At 37.8% G+C, this 26,360-nt stretch overlaps 1 protein-coding gene across 3 annotated transcripts in view; it reads right to left on the minus strand.

The window, feature by feature from the left end:
* Window positions 1-26,360, minus strand: part of NRG3 (neuregulin 3) — a 923,883-nt gene that overhangs the window by 488,767 nt on the left and 408,756 nt on the right. For all 3 annotated transcript variants that reach the window (XM_081823990.1, XM_081823988.1, XM_081823989.1), the window contains exon 2: window positions 20,358-20,487. In XM_081823990.1, coding sequence (XP_081680116.1) covers window positions 20,358-20,487 — 130 coding nt within the window. The remainder of the gene's footprint in view (window positions 1-20,357; window positions 20,488-26,360) is intronic.

The following is a 26,360-nucleotide window of genomic DNA, read 5'->3' on the forward strand; positions in this document are numbered from 1 at the left end:
GATGGGTTAGCCTGGTGATGGGTATTAAAGAGGGCACGTTCTGCATGGAGCACTGGGTGTTATGCACAAACAATGAATCACAGAACACTACATCAAAAACTAATGATGTAATGTATGGTGATTAACATAACAATAAAAAAGACTGAAAAAGAAAAAAATAAAATCTTTAAAAAATAAATTAAATTAAATAATTAAAGAGATTAGAATTAGAGCATGTTTATGTTTGTGTTTTATGAGAAAATATCAAATTGTTTAGAACAAGTCAATACTGATTTAAAAGTAAAAACAGTTATAACTTTTGTTTCCTAGGTGTAAAGAAAAAAATAAGGCTAAAAGTGTTAAAGTGACTGGGAAAAGTGAAACAGGATATGGAATATTAGGAAAAAACTGCCAAGGTTCAACTTCTGTGTTGAGAACAACAGCCTCAAAGAAGCAATTTTACAAGACACACTGCTGAATAGTTAATTTTTTTAAATGTGACACTGAAAATGTGGATCTTTCAGAGTACAAAGGAAAGTCATGAAAGTATCTTCAAAATAAGTCAATAACACTTTTTTCGTGACCTTTGAGATTAACATTTTATAAGAATCCTTTAGATAAAATGGAAAAGTGTTTAAGAGGAGAAGGAAAATTAAAAATGCATATATGAAGACTCTTGTCCATACATTAAGCCAAAATTGAGAATTTATGATGACATAAGTCTTGGACTGAATATTTCTTTCTCAAGCTCAAATGACCCTCACTTACGATATTAAACAAATACACCATTAACAATCAACCCAAATAAACCCATGCCATTTATTGTTAATGTTTGTGTTCCTTATCTCCTTATATCAAAAAGACCATTAATAAGGAGCCATATTAAGAATAATGGTACAAATATCCAAACACCAAAGGAATTTTTTAAAAAAGATTTTATATATTCATTTGTCAGAGAGAGACGTGCACAAGCAGGGGGAGCTGCAGGCAGAGGGAGAAGCAGGCTCCCTGTGGAGCAAGGGGCCCGACGTGGGACTCGATCCCAGGACCCTGGGACCATGACCTGAGCCAAAGGCAGATGCTTAACGACTGAGCCACCCAGGTGCCCCAGGGCAATTCATTTTATAAATGCATCTCATTATACATTTTTAAACAAAGTTTATATTGTATCTTCAAATCTAAAATTATATCAACTAAAACTTTATAGCAACAATTCCGTACTGAGGTATTCTAATTTACTTGCCTATAAAACATTGTCCCTCACTCTTTGTATGGATTCTCTCTATTTTAATTATGCTTCATCTGACTCAGCCCAGTGAAGAGGGGAAGCTCCAAGCAATGTTTTGGAAAAGGTGTTTGGTCCACATGCTTTCTGACACATAACCTACCAGTGAATGTCAACCTACAAGTGCATATTAATGTATGTTTCTTGTTCCAGAATTATTTTTTATATCTATTCTTCTATTATCATTTGTGTTGACTGACTCAGAAAACAGGCATGATAAAGATATAGAATCTTAACGGATACAAAGTTTATTAAACTAAAACAAAACCCCACTATGAGCCATGTATATAAAAAAAAAGCCCTAAAGTACAGAAAGAAATTTTTTAAAGGGTGAAAAAACAGACCACTCAAATGTGAATAAAATTAAATAAGCCAGTCAATATTAATATAATAGAATTAAGGTATTAAGTAAATTAACGGTGACAGCTTATAGTGATAAAATTATATTCAGAATTAACTATGTCACCAGGTTTTATTTGAAATGAACAGTAGATTGATGTTTAGCTATGCCATGAAATCACTTTTTAAATACAGAAGAGGTGAATTATCACAAATACATTCAACTGGTAAAAGAAAAGACATAAAGGATATAAGCAACAAGAGTAATTTCATAGAAAGATTGTGAACTGTGTCTCTCTGGGTTAATAAATTGCCTTTTTAATGAAACAATTAGAAAAAAAGATATTATTTATTTGTCTATGATGAAAATCCTTACTATTCCAAAATTGCATATTTAGCCATGTAGGGATGTATACATGTGGTCTCTATGCTTATAGATCAGAATCTCAGATTATAATCTCAGATTACAATGGTAAAAACTTTTGAGATATAGTTTCAAACAATATTCTCCTATGTTTTTAATCTCTGCCAAATAATATTGGGTCAAGGAGGAAATCAGGGGCACAGAACCAGCCTATTTAAAAAAAAAAAAATTGCAGGTAGCTTCCAAAAAAAAGTCATGGTGTAAAGTACTTTTACTATTGAAAAGAAAAAAGAAAAGCTTTACACCTAATTTAACTAAAATGACACCAAAAAATGAGGTCAATGCTTTAAAAAGTACATTAAGAAAAGGGAAAAACAAATAATTTTAATAAGAACAGTTGGCTCTTGAACAACACATGGGTTAGAAGGTGCCAAGCCCACATGCAGTTGAAAATCCCCATATAACTTTTGGGTCCCCAAAAACTTAACTACTGATAGTGTACTATTGACCAGAAGCCTTATCAATAACATAAGTAGTTGATTAACATGTATTTTTTTTATATTATACATATTATATACTGTATTCTACAATAAAGTAAGCTAGAGGAAAGAAAACATTACTACGAAAACCATAAGGGAAAGAAAATACATCTCCAGTACTGTACAGTATTTGTAAAAGAAAAAAATCCATGTGTAAGTGGACCCATGCAGTTCAAATCCATGTTGTTCATCTTTAAATAAATATTGGTAAAATCCGGGGTGCCTGGGTGGCTCAGTCCATTGAGCATCCGACTCTTGATTTTGGCCCAGGTTGTGATCTCAGGGTTCTGGGATCGAGCCACCACATCGGGCTCTGCATTAAGCACGGAGCCTACTTGGGATAATACCTCTCCCTCTCCTTCTGCCCTTTCCCCAACCCCTCTCTTTCCCTCTCTTATCAAAAAATATATATATAAGTATATATAAATAATATATATGTGTAAAATTCATTGAAATTCTGAGAATACATTTCATGGCCTGGTAAATGTACTCAATTGGAAAAAAACCCACTTAAGTATTTAGAAAAGAGAGATAAGTCAACTTCGATTGTATAAGATTATTAAATAAATGGGGGCACCTGGGTGGCTCAGTCAGTTGTTAAGCATCTGCCTTCGGCTCAGGTCATGATCCCAGGGTCCTGGGATCGAGCCCTGCATTGGGCTCCCTGCTCGGCAGGGAGCCTGCTTCTCCCTCTCCCACTCCCCTGCTTGTGTTCCCTCTCTCGCTGTGTCTCTCTCTGTCAAATAAATAAATAAAATCTTAAAAAAAAAAGATTATTAAATAAATTGACAACACTCTTCTGAGTTACAGAAAAGAGAAATGATAAAGACAAGACTGAATAAGTTGACAAAATAACTATCTTACTAAAAAGGATCCTGATGATATACTGGTAAATTCACTTAAAATACAAAGCAGCTTTAATACAGCTGTTACACAAATTGCTCTGAAATTTGGGGAATAAATGGAGCCTTTTTAAGGTATTCTGTGAAATAAAAGTAAAACTGATATCTAACGTTATAGAATTTTATTTTTTTTTTTATTTATTTTTTTTTTTTTAGATTTTATTTATTTATTTGCGAGAGAGAATGAGAGACAGCACGAGAGGGAGGAGGGTCAGAGGGAGAAGCAGACTCCCCGCCGAGCAGGGAGCCCGATGCGGGACTCGATCCCGGGACTCCAGAATCATGACCTGAGCCGAAGGCAGTCGCTTAACCGACTGAGCCACCCAGGCGCCCCTAACGTTATAGAATTTTAATAAAAAAATTAAGTCAGGCCAATTTCACTAATGAATATTAAATTAAAATTTCAAGTGCATTATCAGTTGTTGCAATTAAGCAATGGGATTGTTTATCCTACGCATAAAGAATATTTCTATACAGGTGAAACTATTAGTTTAATACATATGAATAGCTTAATGAGTATAAAGCATTCCATTGGATGTGTTTTGATAGAAAAGTCTATGCACAAATTTTTATCTATACCAAATAAAATAATATATTGAAACTCTCTATAGTGTGATGCAAAATAAATAGGTAAATTAATTAACTTACTTAATAAGCATTATCTTATTTAATATTGATTTGAACTTCTGGATCAATACGATAGTATGGGAAAACCAAATAAGAAAATGTAATAAGAGAAGTCTGTAAAACAAAAGATGCATTATTTTCATACCGCCTGATTACAAGCCTACAAAAGGCAACTCTAACAGAAATGTTTAGCTCGTAAGGTATCCAGATATAAGATAAAAATACAAGAATCAGTACATTCCCTATGTCATTATAAAAAATATATAAGAGCTACCAGTTAAGCAATAAAATATATAGGGTAACAATCAACAAGGGACACGGAGGAAGACATAAAGAAATCTACAAACTATCAAGGGAGTGTTAAAGAACCCCTGAATAAATGCACAGAAATACCACATATATGAAGGAGAAAAATGAAATATTATGAAGATGAATATTTCTAACCCAAACTAGAAGACTCCATGCAAAAATATTAATAGTGCTTATTCCTAGAGCAAACTGATTTTTTTTTTTCTTTTCAATCTGCATTCTAGGGCACCTGGGTGGCTCAGTCAGTTAAGCGTCTGCCTTCAGCCCAGGTCATGATCCCAGCGTCCTGAGATCCAGCCTCACATCAGGCTCCCTGCTCAGTCTGCTTCTCCCTCTCTCTCTGTGTGCTCTCTCTCTCTCTCTCTATCAAATGAATAAATAAACCTAAAAAAATAAATAAATCTGCATTCTATAAATATAATAAGTTTGTAGTTCTATAAAATAATATCAGTGAAACAAATATAAAATTTAACAGAATGTTTTTTCTTTAATAATTTAAAGATCTCAATGTTTGAATAAAATAGGATAGTGAAGAAAAAATGATTGAACTACAGAAAATAAAAAAGCTCACTCAAAAGTAGAGCTAATTAAAGAAATGTGGAATGGCATATAAGAGGAAATATTACTGGGCGCCTGGGTGGCTCAGTTGGTTAAGCGACTGCCTTCGGCTCAGGTCATGATCCTGGAGTCCCGGGATCGAGTCCCACATCGGGTTACCTGGTTGGCAGGGAGTCTGCTTCTCCCTCTGACCTTCCTCCCTCTCATGCTCTCTGTCTCTCATTCTCTCTCTCTCAAATAAATAAATAAAATCTTTAAAAAAAAAAAAGAGGAAATATTACCTAAACTACCTAAAGAGAAAGTTCATAAATTTACACACACATACTACACACACACACACACACACAAATACTATACATGTGATAAGAAGCACATTCACACATGAGAGGAAATGATTCTTCAAGGATGATTTTTATCACTTTTTTGATATATGAAATGATCATGTGTTCTGACTTGTCCAGGACAGTTCAAGTTTAATTCACACAACAGTCTTACAAAACGAGTGCTGTTATTACCATACATTTGGCAGAGGAGAAAACTGAGTAAAGTTAAAAGAATTTTCCTCTTCTTGAAGCTAGTAAGTGATAGAGTGACATAACTTTTGTTTTCATTCTTTTTTGCTAGCTCAATGAGTGATACTGCACAGCTGTCCAAACCAGAAATATGGTGGTCCCTTTGAATCTTCTCCTTCCCTCTTACCTTTCTTCCTTCATTAGCAAATATATCTTGGTATTCACCTCCTTCAAACCTATCTGGTATTTTCTCTCTACATTCTCACTGCAATACTTTTTTAAGGTCACGGCCTCAGCTTCCGTTTCTTAATCTAAAGACTTCCCCTGATTCTTGCTCTTTTAAAATGATGAAAATATGGCTCATCTGCTATAGTTTTGGTATGAGAAGCTCATATTCCCCCAAGGGTGCTAGTTAATTTTTCAGGCAATGAATATGGAGAACAGATAACATTAAAGCTTCTCAGACTTGCAGACCTCCAAGAGTTAGAACCAAGGTGGGATGAGCTTGAACTGAGAGTCTCAGGAGCCAGGAGGCCACAGTTCATCTCTCTCCACATGGCCCAACCTTCCCTCAGGTCCAGGTTTCATCCTCGGTCCCCCAGTAGGGAAGCATCCTTAGGACAAGCAACTCATTTCAGCGCAACTCATCACTCTGGGGGGCTTGGAGAAAGAAAGATGGGGAAATGCCTACCTGAGCCTAATGAGTCTTTACCAGTGTTCCTTCTGCTCCCCATCCAGGTTTGTTGCCTATGTTTTATAGGTGGCCTCAGCCTTATAGCTTGAGGCACCATGGTGAACACTGGTACACCAGGCCACATATGGGGAGAAGTGAGAGCAACATCCTACTGGTTCCTTTCCCATGTATCCCTGACAGCCACACCAGCCTCCTCCTACTCTAGGCTTTAGACTGCACATACTGCAAAGTTCAAAACCCCTATGTCCCCCAGTGGTTTTTCACAGGGGTTTTTCCCAATGTCTTCCCTGTATTGATGCTTTTTCTCCACAGTTCCTCACGGCTGATGCTTGGGAGGGTAGAAGTGGCACAACATCTAAGTAGGAACATCTCCTTTCACTTGGACTCTCCCCTGCCACTAACATGCTCTTTCTGAACCAACAAGAAAGACAAACACAATCACCCTCCATAAACAGCTCAAGAAAGTCTGCAAGCCCCCAACTGCCACAAGTGGCTGAAAGCCCAAATTTCCTTTTCCTCTGGTTGTTCAATTGTTAGAGGGTTTTTTGTTTGTTTGTTTGTTTGTTTTCCCTTCTTAGTCCAAACAGAAAGAAAAGCTGGCTAAATTCCAGCAACTACAAGTGTTGTCATTGCAGTTATTGCCACAAGGTGGCACCACTGAGGAAAACGGTAAAGCTACCAAAGGATCCTGATCCATCAAGATTTGGAAGTTTTTGTTTGCAGAAATCCCAACCTAATGAGGAATGAAGAGTGGGGTTAGTCTCTCTGCTTCTCAGGATTATAGGATTTTTTAAAATTCCTTAACCAACTGAGCCACCCAGGTGCCCCAGGATTTTTTAAAATTCCTAATCAAAAGTCCCAACTAGAGAAGCCAGGAGAGAATGTTCCACCTCTACTATATGACAATACAAAATCAGCTTGGTCTCTAAGTTCCAAATTCGAGTCTGGATCACCACTCTATTCTTCCACCTTCTCCTTGTGAGCTCACCTTTGGAGCTCTTGGTGTCCGTCCCTGCTGTGAACCTTAATCAGATCACTCTTTTCCTCCCAGACAAGACCCCTTCTCTTTGAATTTGGAGAAGCATGGTTTCTTCTCTCCTCTCTCCTAAAATGCCTTGAGCTCCTTATTACATTAATTGTTCATTCTTCTCTAGAACTCTGCACCCCAAGGGATCTACTGGAGGGGCAGGCTAATGCAAACACACACACACAATAGACACACACTCACACACACACATACCATTTACCCTCATTCTGCAAGATTCTGAGTGCATGCCTGCCTCATATTTGCAAAACTAAGAGGGTCTGTTTAAATAAAAGAATGTCCACTACAAGACCACTTATAAAGCCTGACTACACAGAAAATAAACTGGCAGCTTCTATAGATCAAAATATATAATACATGCATAAAATTAACATGTTACTCACTGGCTTAATACTCTTTCTTGGGGGCGCCTGGGTGGCTCAGTTGGTTAGGCGACTGCCTTCGGCTCAGGTCATGATCCTGGAGTCCCAGGATCGAGTCCCGCATCGGGCTCCCTGCTCAGCAGGGAGTCTGCTTCTCCCTCTGACCCTCCCCCCCTCATGTGCTCTCTCTCTCTCATTCTCTCTCTCAAATAAATAAATAAAATCTTTAAAAAAAAATACTCTTTCTTGGTTTTCTATTGCCTTCAAAAAATTCACTTGTTAAATAAAAATAAATAAATAAAATAAATAAAAAATAAAATAAAAAAATAAAAATAAAATAAAATCTAAGTTCACTTTATGTCCATAAGAGAATGTTTTCCCCTAACTTAAGGCCCTGCTCCTTGGGAGAAATACTAATTGTCCAGCCTAAACCTATAAGTCACAGATGTGGTATATAAAATCCCTCTAACATAACAGAGACCTGATGAGACATTTGGCTTACAAAACTGTTCTGGATGAGATGAGCATAGGACCAAGTCATGCTGCAAGTACCCAGGGATTATTAAGCAGAATAATGAACTAGTAAGGTAACTAGTAGAGAAAGAAGTTTCCAGAAGCTTCACAAACATATTCTCAAATGAGTGTGCATGAAATTTGCTTAGACACAATTTCTGAGCTGCTTATGGATGATGTATCATGGTGGCAGGATTTTGAAAAGACCCCTGTGATGGGGAAGACAGGTCCCCTTTGTGTACATGAAAATTTAGTTACTGCTCCAAGTGTGAACGTGGACAGCAGCATGGGGTATCATCTGGGACATTGTCAGAAATACAGAATATCAGGCCTCACCTCAGATCTGCTACACATGAATCTTCAGTTAAGCAAATTCTCCAGAGGATTCACCCACTCAACATTTGAGAAACACGAGTCTCATTCACTGTTGCCCCAATTCGTCTCAATAATGGAGTCATCTGAATGTGGGATTCTTGGGTGCCATTTTAGGGCACCTGAATCAGAAGTTTCAGAGGAGGAGCCCGAGAATTTATTTTTAACCATCTCCCTCAGTGATTTTTACAATCACCTTAAGTTTGACAAGACTGAAACATCAAGAGCATGAAACAGAACTGAGATTGGTGCTCAGTCCTGTCACCTGCTGGCTGCCTATCCCTGAAGAAGCTACTGCCTTCCCTCTCAGAGCTTCCTTCATGACCTCAAATGGTGATACAACGTCCCTTTGCAGATGTAATATGAGGGTTAGGTCGGCAACCATGAAGCAGTGTATTAAGGGTCAAAACATTCGCCTTGCACTTAGTAGGGGTGAAATAATCGACGGCTATTAGCATCTTCCTTTCCTTCCCTTTAACACCTCAATTCCGCCCTCTGAAAAACGCTGGTGGTAGGAACTGCCTAGAGTTCTTTTCATTTATCAAATGTATCTTTACTGAGGAGGTGGCAGGTTCCAGAAGCAAAGATGAACTCACAGCCTAGTGGGAGAGTCAGTAGGTGAACAGGAATATTATAATAGAAACAGAAATTTTGCTCACAAATGAATCATTGCATACATCCAGATAATGTTTTGGTTAGCTTGTGGGGGAAAGAGATCAAAGCTACTATTTAATATCATTAAAACAATCATTATTTCTTTCACAAATGCTAACCCAGGCAGAAAGGAAAGAGCTTTCCAGAGCACTGAAAATAAAACCTTGTTGCAGAGAGTAAGCCTTCCCTGTGACTTCAATTGTAGCTGTAAATTAGCCCAGCAGCACATCCCAAATGGTAGCAAAATTATGACCTTATTTAAAGTAGATGCTTTATCAGCTCATCCTTTCCGTCAATTCTTCCAGCCTAGTGTTTTTCACTCTCCATTGTCCTATTATTCACCTCTATTTTGAGTCTGTTTTCCTTCTGAGGGTGGAGCCACCTACTGACACACACTCCCCTCCCTCCTGAGAGTTCCTAATTGAATTTCTGCCCTTCAGGAGCACAGGGTCATTGGGATGAACTTGCTGTCAGAGGGCTCCAAGGAGGCCAGGCTCTGGGCATCATTTCTGTGTTTCTACACTACCATCTCAGAGCAGTCCTCTGCCCCAAAGCCTGGGGTTTGTTTGTTTAATGAAGTCTTCTGTTGAAATAGTAACTCCTTTTCCTGATGCTAGCTATAACTGCATTTATGATGTGTTTAAATGAAAAAGTAGCCTTTGAGGAACTACAAAGGCACCCTTTTTCGGGAACTCTAACAACCTTTCTTTCTCTGGTTTCTGCTGTATGTGTGTATCACTGCACATGCCAAAATGCCACTTGATGCATTCTAAGGAAACTCTACATCATTACCTTACTTTGACCTCCTATGAGTCTCACAGCTGCTCTGCTAGAGAAAAGAAATACTTTGTACTTGGGAAATGAAGGACATTCTACTCAAATGTGCCAATAAGTATCTTCCAACTTCGCTCCCTCACATTCTCCCTGAATAACTCCCCAATGATCGATGGTCAAGGCATCCTTAAATGGATACACTTAATTCATTAGGAAAATTTTTAGTGCCAGAAAAATCCTTACTTATACTTAAGATGTTAATAAATTAATTTTAGATGGTAGCTACTAAATGGTCTTTGCAAATATTTCATATATGTAGATAAAAATCATAAATTAATTTTGGGTAAATAAAAGGATTCTTGATTTCATAATTTAATCAATAGGACACTTACAGGTTTGAAAAAACCATACTCTTGTCTGTTCTTTCCACTCACTATAAAAATTTAGAGTTTGAGAGAATTAAATTAAAGATGTCATTATGTCCTGATATGTTTTTGATAACCATCTGGACACAAGAGAGGAAATAATTCAGAAAAGAAGTTACCAACTGCAGAATTTATGTCATAAAACTGATTATTCTTAATTGCATTTAAAACACATTTGAAATTTCCTCCCTGGGGTTTGAAGGGAATTTCCTCCAATAGCAGCTCAACTCTATGCCTTTGTTGGCAAACAAGAGCAGGCTTCAAACTGAGGGAGGAATAGGCTCTTATCCTTCCAAGTGCAAATTTGTATTATTTCCTCTCAGAAGCTCTTCCTGGCTTTAGGACTGACCATTGATTTTTGGAGTCTCCTACACAGATATGGACTATGTACATACAGATCATATACACTGGATGATATAGGTCACAGAACTTGTCACACTGAATTGAACTAGAAAATGTCCATCTCAACCCCTCTCTTATTAGTTTTTCTGAAAACATTCATCACTATATTCCTACCACCTTCCATTGGACCCTGAACACTGAATATGCTTATTAAACACTGGTAGAATAATGGGAATAATATATCAAATTGCCATTTATTTTTTAGTGTATGTATGGTAAAACTAAGCATACCTTCTATACCTGTCACATATGACATACATATGTATAAACATACCTGTATCACTCCCACATATGACATATATCTCTGAAAAAGATATTCTTCAAAGCATGCTTAATGCTTTCATTTTTTTTTCCTGTTTCTCCTTTTAATTTTATCATTAATTTCTCATTTTTTAAAACTTGAACAGGGGATTTTGTATGTAAATATACTCGATGAAGATATTTCTTCGAAGTTTACCAGTCTGGTAAGGATTTCCCTACAATCTCAAGTGTAGGCTTTGGTGCCAGTGATTGTCAGTGTTTGCCCATCATGGAATTCTAGCACAATAGATTGTGGGGACTTCCTGGTGCTCCAACTAAGAGCAAGTTCAGTAAAGGAAGAGGTGCTTTTTTCTCATTTGCCATTGGACCTCAGTGCATTGCATGATACCAGATACCTAGTAAGTATTCCACATATGTATGAGTGTGTGTACATATGCATGTTCAGACTGTTTTCCAGGGGCACATGGGTGGCTCAGTCAGTTAACCATCTGCCTTCAGCTCAGGTCATGATCTCAGGGTTCTGGGATCAAGCCCCACATCGGGCTCCCTACTTAGCGGGGAGCCTGCTTCTCCCTCTGCCCTTCCCTCTGTTCATGCTCTCTCTCTCTCTCTCTAATAAATAAAATCTTAAAAAAAAGCAGACTAGTTTCCTGATATTCATAAAAGCACCAGAATAGCTGTGATCACAAAAAAATAATAGAGTTGTAGAAATGTACTTCAAGATAAACTTCAGAAATGCTGTCTTCAGCTTATTTCTGTCGACAAGGAGGGCTTGGCCCTCCTGTCACATTTCTTAATTTTCACAAACAATGGCTAGGTAGAAAGGTAATTAAAGACAACACTAACTGGATGTTGATGTGTACTTGCACAGCTGCGGAGGACAGTGGAGAGACCCTGGGCTCTGGGAGCCCCCTGCTCTGCTTTCTCATCCAGATCTTGCTGGTACTTGGTGACTCAGAGAATGCTCAGCTGATTTGGAAAAGGGGGGGATAATAATACAGAAGTGGTACAATCTTGTGAAATTTATATTAAGAAAAACACATAGAGCATACGTGATCTTCTATGAATTTGAGTTTCATTTGAATTACAATTAGGGCAACCATAGGTCCTACTGAACTTAAGGTATTCCTGGTGTAGGCTTATTTTACAGAAAAAAAATTATTAAAACTGCCATTTACATCTCAAACATTTTAGGTTTGGATGACAACCTATATGGTCATTCAGATTATAATACGTATATATATATGTGTGTGTGTGTGTGATTATGCATAGACAATGTGATCTGGTCCTTAAATATTCTTTTATATATATTTTTAAATAGATGCTCACACCAAAGTGAATTGAAAAGACATACCATCCTCAGGAAGATGGAAATGTTGCCTAAAGTTGTCAAACAGGCAAAGAGTTCTTTCCTTACTGGATGAACAGACTCTGCAGAAGTGTGGTGCATATTCTCTCACTGCCCCAGGAGCCTAGACAGAACATCCCAGCCATCTTGGTCCTGTTTTGAGAAGATCTTACTGGAATGTTTGCCTGAGAAGCCTGCATGGCAGGAGCAGTGTTACCATATCTAATGTTGGTCACCTCTGTACAGATAGACCATCTCTAGCTAAAAGGATATTTATGGATATGTTATCAGTTTGTTTTTTTTTTTAAATAAACTTGGGAAAAGAATCCATAATTCACTTAAACTGTGGCAAATGTGTCACTAATTCTGGCTGAGTCTGGGAGCTCCCAGGTCGCTCCAACCCAACAGGTCTGCGATCCCCATATACAGGAAGCAGGTACTTAGGGAGGCAGATCCAGGGGTTGCTGTGGAGGGTCCTCAGCCAGAATGGCTTGAACAGTCCTAGGGGAGGGGAGTTTTCTGCATATTCCTGTCTACAGAACAGGGAGAATTTGCCTAACAAAAGGTAGCCTCTTGTTCCTGCTTTTCCCCTAAGTTTACTGCTTGAATAATTATAATGACCCTTGATTCTGAAAAGTGTTCTTGCTCATGATCCATTTTTACTGTGTTTTTTAATAATTTATCTGGGTCAGTTTAACTCTCCTTAGTGGGTCTAAGCTGAACTTTATGTGCTTAGGAGACTCTGAGTATACCCATCTTGAAGCTCTGGCACAAATCAAATGATCTGCAAACAAAGCTGTGCAGACAGCAACATATGCACCTTATTATATTCAACCCCACTAACTCCATTAAATTCACTATCTGTTTATACCAGACATTTTACTTATACCAATCCCACAATGATCTTATAAAGTAGGGATATTATTGTCCCCAGTTAATAAATAAGGAAACTGAGTCACAGAGAGGGCGCCTGGGTGGCTCAGATGGTTAAGCGTCTGCCTTCGGCTCAGGTCATGATCCCAGGGTCCTGGATCGAGTCCCGCATCGGGCTCCCTGCATGGTGGGGAGCCTGCTTCTCCCTCTGCCTCTGCCTCTCTCTCTCTTTCTCTGACTCTCATGAATAAATAAATAAAACATTTAAAAAAAAAGAGAGAGAAAAAAGAAAACTGAGTCACAGAGAATATGTGTAAGTTGTCCATCTGCTAGTTAGTGGGGGAGCACTGAATCTAACCAACCAGTCCAAATGGGAATCATCAACATAATAAAGGCAAGTTACATTGATGAAGTAGGAAAGGAAAAACATTTTTTCCTCTTAAAGCTATATTCAGCAAGAAGAAAGTCTTGGAACATCAAGAACCGGCTGCAAAATTGGGAGAAATAACAGAAATTGGCTAATTTGTCAGAGTATCCAAATTAGCAGTGAGAAGCCTGAGCCCTCAGAAAGCACAAGGAATTCTCTGGCTTGCCCTTTCTCCCCTTTTAAAACCCGAGTCTCCTCTTAATCAAATACACAGATGATACCCACTCCATTTCTCTCACAGGATTCCAGCAAACATGCTTTGGTTTGGTTTCAATATAAGCAGAAGGGAAGAAGAGGAAGGAACTGAGGATGACAGTATCACTATATAATAGTGTCTGTTGTGTATTTAGAGTTTTTTAGATGTTGCTACTTTTCATTCTTGTATCAATCTTTAGGACCATTATTTGTCTGTCTGTCTCTGCCTGACTCTCTTTTCAATACAGGACTGGAGGTTCTGGTTAAATACCTTGCAGAAAATCCTCATACAGCCAGTATAAAGGCAGAGCTTTTAACTCAGGACTCGAATGCCCACATTTGCCTCATGTGCCTCTTATCCCAAGTCATATAAGGAAAACACATTTATGTCAATTCCTTGATACAACAAGAAACCCAATCAGAACAACCACCTCAAGAAACGCCATTTCACTTTTCAACTAGAGCTGCCAATCAAGTTAGAAAACATTAAAATAAGGGAAGAGTCTTTGACCATTAACTAAAAAACACGTTTTTATTCTCTATCAAATGTGCTTCTCTTGTCTTGTGCACAATATTTAAGTGGCCCTTTGAGAACACCAGCTTGGGTCCAGTACAAACAGGTTAAAATAGAAGTAAACCAATACCTACGTGTCATCAAGTGGCAAAATTATGTTCACTGTGCTGCAGTTCTTTGCTTTTTGAGCCACTGAGACTCTTTTCACAAACTTCATCCACAGAGAAGAGACAAACAGTTATCACTTGGCTCATTTCTTTATGTCAGGGGCAATCAATAGACAGCCTGTTATGAACATGGCTATTGCAAATTACTCAAATTATGTCTGGACTGTGGCAAACATTTTCATGAACATTTATCTAATGAACTTGAAAATTCTTCTGAGGCTCTTCACCCTGTTATCCAACTCCATTCTGCAGGGACTTTGCCACTAGGCCTGGATTTAGAGATATTTCAGCCTCCATCATCTCCTGCCAGTAGAGTTCAGGGATATTTGCCAAACTCCATTTCCATTCTGCCTTGCGTCAACTGTGGGGAATCATTAGCTGCTGCGCTCAGAGCACTTACTGGAGAACCATTTGATAAAGAGGACCCTCACTGGGTGGGAGAGCTAACGGATCTCCAAAGTGACAGAGCAAAGCACTGACAGGGAGGGTCCTGTAATTTTATATAGTTTATCATTGGGAAATGGTTACACTGTGCCCAGTCAACGCTCTTAAAAATGGAAGCTTTGATTTCAAAACCTACTCAGGCAGAATGACATAAAGTAAGGAAGAGCAACTCCTCATAGGGCTCCCCCTCCTTTCAATTGCTTTCCCTGCTCCCCAAGTCCTGGGAGCATTCCACCCATATCACTGACTGTCCAGTCCATCAGCCCATTTATGGAAGTACAGCCTCAGGCAATGGTTGCTATTGGACTGCTTCTCTCTTTTTTCTAGCAGTTCCATATTTCAAACGAGTCAAGCATCTTCAAGGGAATTGCTTGACAAATTTCCAAAATGATCGCTTCAGATCAAATTCAGCTAAAATGCTATCCTCCCAAAGTTTTGAAAATCCATTTTTACAGCAAGGCTGGCAAAACATCTAATGAGCTTCAATTCAGGGGAGGCACATCCTTTTAACTTGAATTTGGCCTCAAAACAAGTTTGGCCCAGTCAAATGTCTACCAATCTTTTCAGTCACAATGGCTTCCTCTTTCACTCTAGTGAAATAAATTACAGATAGCACCATTTCCCAAGTTCTTAAAATTTCTAGAAATGACATAAAAATAAATATGTTAGAGAATATCCTGCTTTTATTCAGAATATTTTGATTCAATGAGTTTCTAGTGACTTGCTTTCCTTCTCACCCAGCTTTATTTCTGTAGGATATATCTTTCTATTATTTAATCCAATTTTTTTATGTTTCAAAACACACGAATTCAGCATGGAAAAGAATTAGTGTAAAAAGTGTAAATGAATTATTAATAAAAGAAGAAGCACACACATTCAAATATACTTGGTAGTATTTAATCTGGAAGGGCTTAATTGGAAGTTCTCTTATCAGCCTAATAATAATGAACTATAATGACCTTGATTTAACAGAGACAGGGACACTATCTATCTTTCTTAATGGAAAGATGAGAAGCAAGGTCAAGTGTTTTAACCAGGTATTACATAAATGAAATACATGTGTAATGTACAGATCTTAGAAAATTCATAAGGTTTGAAGAAGAAAATAGTTGTAAAACCTATTAGTCTTTTTACTAAGCTCTTTTTTAGAATTGGATTGCTATTGTATGTTCAACTTTAGAATATCCTGAGTTTCATATATATAACATGATATAATGAGCATTTTCATGTCCTTAAAACATTATGAAAATTCTAGTTAGGCTGAATTCATCCAATGCATGGATGTGTTCTAATTTATATAGAATTATAAATTCAGGGTTTTTTTACTAATACAAATAAATCTGTGGTGAATATTCTTATAAATAAATCTATATATACATTTCTGTACACTACATTTTTAGAAACAATGTAAATATTTTGAAACATACTGAAACATTACATACAGAAGATACTTAACAAAATGTACTCCCTCAGGTAGTGAATGAAAATGTGCTTTTACTCTACTCTCAGCAAACTGGTTTTAAAAATCATTAAGTATATAACAGGGAAAAAAATTTAATTTGCATTTCTTTGTGAGGCTGAGTATTTTTCATGTTTATTGGTTATTTGTATTCCTTTTTAAGGGAGGAATAAGTTCCCCTTGTTGCCCATTTTCCTACTGAGACTTAATTTTAGTGTTACACTAGTTGATCTATGTAACTCATTAGAATATTAATTCCTTGCCATATTTTATTATACAGTTTACTGATAATTTGTCTATCTTTTAATTTTATTTCTGATTTATGGGATTCAGACCAAAAAGCAATGTTCTGTCAGGCTGTTTATTTTTTCCTTCCATTGCTTTTTGTTCAAAAGATCCCTTCAATTGCTGACATAAATAAATATGTAATTTTATTTACTGTTTTCCTCAAGACTCTATTAATTACATCAACTCTTGAATTCATTAAAAACAACTTTTCATATAAAGAAGGAAAGTAAAAATCCAAATTTGATTTGTTTTACCTGATAGCCAACCAAATTTACTGAGCCATCAGCCTCTCATTTTCCCTCTGATTTATGGATCTCTCCTTACTCTACACTAAGTTCCAGAACATACCTTGTTCTGTTTCTGCCAGTCCATCAGCCAATGATCTAGGACGTTATAGCATATTTTAAATTCAGCAAGACCAAGTTTGCCTATTTATTTTTCTTTAAAATCCCCTCTGTCAAGTTATTTTTAGAATCTTGGTATTGCTCTTAAATTTTCATTAGCTTGCTCTGTAATTTCTAAATACTAAAAATGGCTTTCTAAAGATACACTAAAGAGTAAGAAAATAACAAAGAGAAAAATATGAAACCTCCCTCATGCTGTTAACATTTTTGAGCATACACTTTAAGGATCTCTATCAGAGATGATCTAAGTAGGTTTACAACTATTCTTCTTAGGCAAGTAAACAGAAAAGTGTTAGAGCATGATCAATCTTTCTCAACATAGAAAAAAATTTTTTGATTCATAGGATCACAATCAGGATTTATCATAGGATTGCAATTTACTTTTAAAATACTAAAAAGCATAATCTTGATTTCTCTTAGATCTGAATGTCACAAGTAAAGCATTTAATGAGCTAGATTCACAGAGACCCCTACATATTGCTGGTCTAATATACTAAATTGTGTGTTTTATTTAACTTGAAACATGGCCCAATTGGTAATTTATCACAAAGATACCCCTGATAGCATGCCAGTCTCGTGAAAATACTTTCCCTTGTTTTCCTTACTTCCTGACAACAAACTACTTCATTTACTCCAAGTGCATTACAAAGAACAGCACCATTTAATTCCTAAATTCATTTCTGGATGTATTTATTTAACAATACCTTGGTGATAGGAAGTGCTCAATAAACATTTGCCGAATGGAGAAGAATGAATGAAACATACTACTTAAATAGAGTGCTATACAAAATAGCACATTATTAATAACTACATGGGAATTCTTAGAAGTGGCTGATGCAGGAACAAATGTAAGCTTTTTATTCACAGCAAAGCCCAGGAGATGAAGAGTGGGCACACGCGATGTGTGATTTATTCATACACTCTAGTAGGAGATTTATAGGCATCTATTAACCTACTCAACTTCCAATTCTGTCTTAGGCTGGTTTTTTGTCATGATTAGCTATGTTGTGACTCTGTGTTAAATAACAGGTTGTCTGTGCTGAAATATGCAAGAAATATGAAGACAGAAGGTCAAAAATTATATATATACATCATTTCAGCTAAATCATAGATGTATCTCTGCTTGTGTATGCAAAAAAATTAGACATGCATATATGCACAAAAGCAAAAGATATTTTTTCCAGACCTGAGATCCATTATCATAGACTGGATTTGTCTCCCAAATAATTAATATGTTGAAGTCCTAACCTCCAGTAACTCAGAATGGGACCATATTTAGAGAAAGAGTCTTTACAGAGATAAGTTAAAATAGGGTCATTAGAGTGGACACTAATCCAGTATGACTGGTGTCTTTATAAGAAGAGGAAATTTGAATACAGACACAGAGGGAAGAAAATGAGAACACACAAGGGAGAAGATGGCCATCTATAAGCCAAGGAGAGAGACCTGAAGGAAACAACTCTGCCAATACCTGGAATACAGATTTCTAGCTCGCAGACCTGTGATAAAATACATTCCTCTTGTTTAAACCACTCAATCTGTGGAACTTTGTTACAGCAGCCCTAGCAAACTAATACACCATGAACTAATCCAGAATATAGTGAGATTGTATGTTGAAAAAGAATAAGAATTATTTTTGTTATTTTCAACATTCTCAGTTTTCAAAAAGATTAATCATACCCACCTGGGTACTGTGGTGGGGCCTGATCTGATCCTTCCTTTGGGTAAAACACCATCCCAAAAGTCACTGCTTTAGGTGAGACTTCTAATTAATCGCTCCACCGATCGATTAGGAATTCAGACTTAATTAACTGCATCGCCCACTTCCACATGGTGATCTCTTTAACGTATGGTTGAGTATCTATGAGAGCTTGGATACAGTTCATGCTTTGAATGGGTAGATAGCTCTTGGATTTTGCCTTGAGGTCTTAAAGTCACTTGTGTGCTTTCTACCTCTGTCTACACCGACCTAATAAATATAACACAAGAAGAGGGATGTGGGAAGGAGCATTCCCACTCCCCTTCATCCCCAACCCAATTTCACAGAGGACAGAAATAGGGTGTAAATTTTGTAAGTGGGGTAAGTGTAATGGCACTCCCCAAGTCACATGGAAGCCATGCTCTCAAGAGTGAGGAAAGGTCCCGGTTCTGCTTATCTTGACAGAAGACAGAGATCTGCCACTGTCACTCATCAGCTCCTTCAAACCTGTGTCACCCACTGGGACAACTCATCTTCCTCGTGGACTGAAACCGGCCCTTAGAGTCAGGCAGGATTTGCCAACATGTTCCAAGCTCCTAACTACAAGGCGCATTTCTCTGTGCCATCTTAATAAAACAACACAGAATGAAGTTTTATAATAGCAATATATAGAGGAAAAAATCGTAATTTTCCATGCTTCATGATTCAGAATAATTAATTTAATAAGTGTGTCATATGAGAAGAGTAAATAAAGAGAAGGAAAGGGGTGTGGATATATATGATCACTGAAGCATATACAATTGCAAGAAAAAACAAATTACCAGGGGCAGTGCTGGAAATAAAAGCTCAGTGGGAAATATTTTTTGGATGCTAATTTGATTCTTCTATGGAACCTTAAAGCTGCAGTGCCTACAAGTGCACTATTTATTTCAACTTGTTTTTATTTTTAGCACTTATATAATAACCTTAAGTCTCTAAAAACCAATTAAACACCTCCTGATCTCTACTGGGAATTTTCCCTAAATAGTTCTCTACCTAGACTATAACAGGATTATGATTTCATTTACAACATCTTGCTGGAGAGTGTTTCATCAAGAGAGGTGTTAAAAAAATAATGAAATTAATAAACGAGGGCAGAATCAAGATGAGCTCCAGTCTTCTCTGGACACAGTTACAGTCTGGGGTTTGGTTCACAATCAACACTGAGCCGATAGATCTTAGATGAGCAGTTTGCTTTGCCATGCCACATTCTGTAGTTTTACAAGAAGGTATTATTTCTTAGTACAGGCCAATGTGCCTAAGTCCTGAACCAAAAAATGCAGCCTTCTAAAGTGAATAAATAATTATCTCTATTAAACTGGTAGATATAAAAGTAAACCCTTCTTTGCTTAGTCAGGTAAAATTCAGATCTTGTCTATTTTAATTCAGTTTTACCTTCTTCAAATACTAAAGATACCAGCCTTGCCCCTTCCCGTCTTAAGACTCCTGATTCTGCCGTTCCAACAGCTGGACTAAATGCATCCCACGTAACACTGCAGAGCTCAAACACCGCCCCCTCCCCGCCCACCCCGCTGCCAGGCCTCTTCGAGGGCCTGCCCCCAGTACCGGCCACCAGGGGCTTACCGACAGTGTTTATGGGATCCCGTCAGGGTTTCGATCACAAAGCACTCGCCATCATTGAGACAGTATGCGAGGTCCTTGTCTCGGCAGGGTTTGAAGTGCTCAGATCGCTCAGTGGAATACGTCGTTGTATCTGTCAGGGGAAACACACAGAGAACTGCTGTCAGCAACGCGTTCTGCCACCCCCGGGCCCCATCCCAGGCCGGGATCTGTGCACTGAGGACTTCTCCTGGGCTCTGACCCTCCGCCACCAGAGAGGGAGCACAGACCCTCCACTGGACTGAAGAAATGCACTGGATATGACCACACTTTATGACTGAACATTGTGTGCCCCCCAAAATTCACATGTTGAAACCTAATCACAATGAGGTGTGGCATCAGCGGGTGCGCCTGTGGGAGGGGATTAGGTCTTGAATGGGATTAGTACCCTTATAAAAGGGCCCCAGAAAGCTCCGTCGCCCACTGCAGGCATGTGAAGGTAGCGAGAAGATAGCGCTCCATGAGCCAGGAAGTCCTCACTGCTCCCCAGACACTGAATCTTCAGGCACCTTGATCTTGGACTTCCCAGCTTCTAAAACTGTGAGAAATAAATTTCTGTGGTTTATGAGCCCCCAGTCTGTTATAGCAGCCCCAACTAAGATAAGCACTGTATTCAGTCGTCTTATTTCTCCACTAGATTTTAGCAATTGGAATCACTCTATAAGCCCCCTTTGAGGACACATTAACAGTAAAAGCTGAATGATTCTACAGTCAAACACCTCAAACCCGCTTTTGTTAATTTCAGTTTTTAACAAACACATTGTATGAAAGATTGAAACAGGATCTCCTTCCCTTTATTGTTGCCAAATGTCATTAAACATTTGATCACTGCATATTGTGACCGTTCTGTGGAAACCAATGTCAGTTTCTATGAGTTTTTTGTTTTTTGTTTTTAGTTACAGCTCTAATCAGCTAATAGCTGAACCAATTATTCTTCCACATTTTCCTTTTCTTATGTAATTAAAATGCAAATGTTCCAAATTCCGAAACAGAATCTGAAATGTGAAGAATGTTTCTGGTAAACACCTAACAGAACCAAATTATTGTCATTTTTAAGCATTATTTTAAATGATTTATTTTATTTATTATTTTTTTTTAAGATTTTTATTTATTTATTTGACAGAGAGAGATAGCGAGAGCAGGAACACAAGCAGGGGGAGTGGGAGAGGGAGAAGCAGGCTTCTTGCCGAGGAGGGAGCCCGATGTGGGACTCAATCCCAGGACTCTGGGATCATGACCTGAGCTGAAGGCAGACGCTTAACGACTGAGCCACCCAGCGCCCTTTAAGCATTATTTTAAACATTTGTTTTTAAAATCATAATTACTTACATTTTTAAATTAAGCTGTATGTCTACATCCTTTTCCTAAATATGGAACTAGCCATAAGTATGTGCTATCTACTAGACACAGACTCTGTTATCACATATAGACATTCTTAGTTTCACAGTTTTAAGCAACTAAAGTATTAGCACCAACTCCACTGCCATATTGGAGAAAAAAATACATTTAAAAAATCAAAGATGGGTGCATCTGGGTGGCACAGTCATTTAAGTGTCCAACTCTTGATTTCGGCTCAGGTCATGATCTCAGGGGTTGTGAGATCGAGCCCAGAGTCCGGCTCTGTGCTCAGTGGGAAGTCTGCTTGAGATGCTCTCTCTCCTCTCCGTCTACCCTACCCACCCATCCCCCACTCATGCTCTCTCTCTCTCAAATAAACAAATCTTTAAAATATAAAATAAGGAGCGCCTGGGTGGCTCAGATGGTTAAGCGTCTGCCTTCGGCTCAGGTCATGATCCCAGGGTCCTGGGATCGAGTCCCGCATCGGGCTCCTGGCTCAGCGGGGAGCCTGCTTCTCTCTCTGACCCTCTCTCCTCTCATGCTGTTTCTCTCTCGCTCGCTCTCTAAAAAATAAATAAAATCTTTAAAAAAAATAAAATAAAATAAAATAAAACAAAAAGTCAAAGATGAATAAATGATTCTGCATTTAAGCTCTTTTAATTTCCTTTACTTAGATCTAGATTAAATAATAATGTTCAATATCATAGGTTATTGTAACCAACCAGCTTAGTAACTGGAAGCCACTATGAGCCTCTTCCTGTTCATCATCCAAATTGAGGAGAAAGTGATTGCCCTAAAAGGAAATTCACTCATAACCTTCCCACACCTAAAAATCCTCAGCAGGCCCCATCCCGATAGGAATAACTCCAAATTCCTCAGAGAAGGACTGAGACCATGTGGAATTTTGCCCTCTGGGGTCATCTTGTACCCTAAGACACACAACTTCATTTCCAATTATTTTTCTATTTCTCCAAACACAAGGAGCTGTCACACTGCTCCTTCTTCCTGGATCATCTTTTTCTTTGCTGGAAGACATCCAGAAATCTTTCAAAGCTTACATCATCTTCCCATTGTGTCTCCCTAGCACCTTTGATCACTCACATCACTGCATTCAACATTCAATGCTGCATGTAGCCATTTGTTCACATGTTTATCTGTTTCTTTAGTCTGTATGTTTCTTAAGGTCAGAGGTGGAGCCTCGATTCACAATTGGTGTTCAGTAAAAAATGTCTTCAATAAATCTGGATCACTCTAACACTGCTAAGAGTTTAAATGCCATTGGTAAACGATATGATCATGAAAGACATCATTACAATCATATAAAAGTTAATGCATATCTTACAACAAGTTAGATATAATTTCACATCAATCTTAGCATTTTAGTATACCTACTTTAATATTGGGGAATATTGGAAAAACAAACACTGCCCTCAGAGTCACAGAAATCTTCACTCACATACTGCTCATATAATGTGGGCATTGAAAAATCCCACTTCTAAGATCTTCTTTTTTTGGTGGTACAACAGGAACTTATTTTTCCACTTTAAAATATCCGTCTGTTAATATTTTGGCACAAAATAAAGGCTCTGCAAAACAGAAACATTTTCTGTTTTCCAGGAGATCTCCTCTACAGAGAAGATCTGTTATTCAAGACAGCTTGCAATAAATAGTTACACAGAATCAATCTTTCTATGGGAAATATTGAAAATTCAAGAGCTCTGAGCAAAATATTCAATACGAAACACCACACAGTTGATTGCTACGCTGACTGAAGTATATTAACTCATGATCAGTTAGTTAAGTTTTCCTTTAATTTCTTATTATCCATTTATTGATATTCACTGATCATTCCTCTAAGAACAGCTTTTCATTAACATAACCTACAGCATAAAAAGTGAGATCCTTATTTTATAATCAGTGGTTTTAACAAGCTACAGACTCCAAGAGCAATACAATGGCAAAGCAATTACAATCAATTAGTTTCCATCTGACAAGTGCTGTCTCCAGTGGTTACCTCCCCATTCTACCAACTGCCTTCCCTATCATGTTATCGTGTATCAGCACATTACAGAGGATCAGAGACCCAAGTAAATGCCTCTGAAAAGTCCAAGGTGAGAGAGTACAGAGATGTCAGGCTTAACATGTACTCGGGTCTTCCATTTCCATAGCTTAGAGAATCCAAAACTTAATATAAATGCACATGCTTATCCCTTGCAATGACTTGACTGGATCCAAAGAAACACCACTGCTAAATATTTTTAATATTTTAATACAATAAACAGTAACAGAATGCTAGGCTTGATCCTTCTATCAGTATACTGCAATCATCAATAAATTTGAAACCTTAGAAATTACCTAAACATTTCACTATATAGTGTCCATATATCACTACTCACCTAAAATCACACAGGCATTGGGCAAGGTAAATAAAATTCACCACCGGGTAAAATTTTACACTTGTAGGGCATCACGCCAAATATGTCAATGGAAAGATAGAAAAATTTCTTAATGGAATCACTAGGCTGTTACACTAACTCTAAGACCACCTACCCACTTTTGTAAAGTAGTAAATAAAGTAAATAAGTAAACTGTGCCTAGTCACTGTTAGGCTTTCTATCACTCATAACCAAACACAGCCCATCAAAGAGACAACAGTAATTGTGGATGATACCCTCCAATATTTGTATATCTACTTATAAGTGCATGTATGTATATATTTGGTTAATTATCTTACATATAAAATATATTAAAAACATCTAAAATAGAACATAAATGCAAATGAGATAACAATAAAGTATGAGGTATACTTCTGTATTTTCTTTCTGTGCCCTAAGGTGACACAGTGTGCTTTAAAATATCCAGGTGAGTATTTTGTTCTAAAGAGGAAATCGGGGACATTTGGGAGAATGACAAAATGCATGTGATCTAACTCCAAACTTTCATGACCCTAAGAACCTTGGGACACCTTAATAATCAGGTATGGAACTCTCATCTGTAAACTTATCCAGCATTTTTGAAACCTGTTTTATTTTAAACTGGTTCACTTTTACAATAGTCTAATACACTAAACTGCCTATAATATATGCTACTATTTTGTTATGTATTTAAAATTCAAAGGGTGTCTTCTGTTTCTAGGAATGTAACTTGATAAATTTGTTATAGAGGTTTTGATTGTCTTCAAAAAAAATCACAAGGATAAACTTCCAGGCAAGTAAACTAGGAGAAGCCTACTATTCCCATGAATTCCCATTTGTTTTTCAAGGTTCGCTCTTATTCCAGAGTAACTCTTTCTCAGACATCACTCACTCCCCTGCATCAGCCCAGGAATCTCCCATCTGACCAGGCCATGAGCTCCTGAGGGGCAGAGTACATCTTCACATCTCTCTGATCCAAGATCTCATGGACGGCCTGACACAGAGGTGAACACAACAGGTATTTATAGAAGAATGATCTTTTTATACATGAGAAATTTTCTAAATGTTCTGTACTGAAGGCTGTGCACGCTTTTCATAAAAGAAAAACCCCATATGAATAAATGTTTAGAAGTTAGGACTCAAGAAGAGCTTCTGAAGCAATTTAGGTAAAGTGTATAGAAATTGATGAGAGGAGGGAAAAAAACAACTCCATAGGCAGAGGGGGTGGGAGGAGAGAAAAAATTAGGGATGGTATTCTCAAAGAGAGGACAAAGGAATGCTCAACTTAAGATGAACAGAGATGGTGCTAAGGATAGGCCTTCCAAGCGCCATGATCAAAGTTCAAGGTCTCAGGCCAAGCAGGTGGAGTTGCCGGCAGGAGGAACTAGTACCCATTCACCTGAGACCACAGGGGCTGTACAATTATCCAGACCATTCATCTGGCACTTGTTATATGTAGTTTAATGTGTTTTCTTACATTTTTCTGAGTTTTGGTCTCTATCCCCAGGGAGGTCAGGGAGAGTGCTCTGCTTTTAAGTTTTGTATTCTTTCCACACCATGTAGCAAACATAGTAAGTGATCAGTATAGTAATTAAATGCACAGTGGGAAGTAGTGGTGGTTAATTCATTAAAGGAAAAATGGGAAGAAAATGTAAGTCTGGGAAAGAGAAATCCCCGCAGATTTTGCAATGGAAGTTAATTTTTTAATGAATTAAAACAATGACTGGTTTTCCCCCTTAAGTACTAAGTTGAACCTGAATATTACTTATTGAGGCTTTCTTTGTTGCCAGCACAACACTGCACATTGTGGGAACACAGATTTTGTTGCAAGACCAAGAGCGCTAAATAGACTATTACAGATAATAATTGCAGTAGATAATCAAAATAAAGGGAGAGCTTAATTCAGGCTATAGTTCTCTCTGAAGGCTTCCCAAAGGGTTAGCACTGGGGCTGGGTCTTGAATGGGCATGATTTAATTGACACAGGAAAAGGAATTCTAGATATGAAGAGTAGGAACACCTAAGGAAGGAAAATGATGACATGCAGCATAAACCCCAGATCCATTCCACGCACTCCCGCTTGCAAATGTCAGAGTCATCGACCAGTTTTTTCCTTCCCCCACTGAGTTCATGAGAATTCTCTAAGAAAAGTTAAGATGCAATCTAAAAGCTTTAGGATTAGCAAAATACCTTTACAGGTTAGCACCCATTTAAAT

This window comes from Leptonychotes weddellii, chromosome 6 (genome assembly GCF_054177405.1).
Source record: "Leptonychotes weddellii isolate Sample4059 chromosome 6, ASM5417740v2, whole genome shotgun sequence".
Lineage (NCBI taxonomy): Eukaryota > Metazoa > Chordata > Mammalia > Carnivora > Phocidae > Leptonychotes > Leptonychotes weddellii.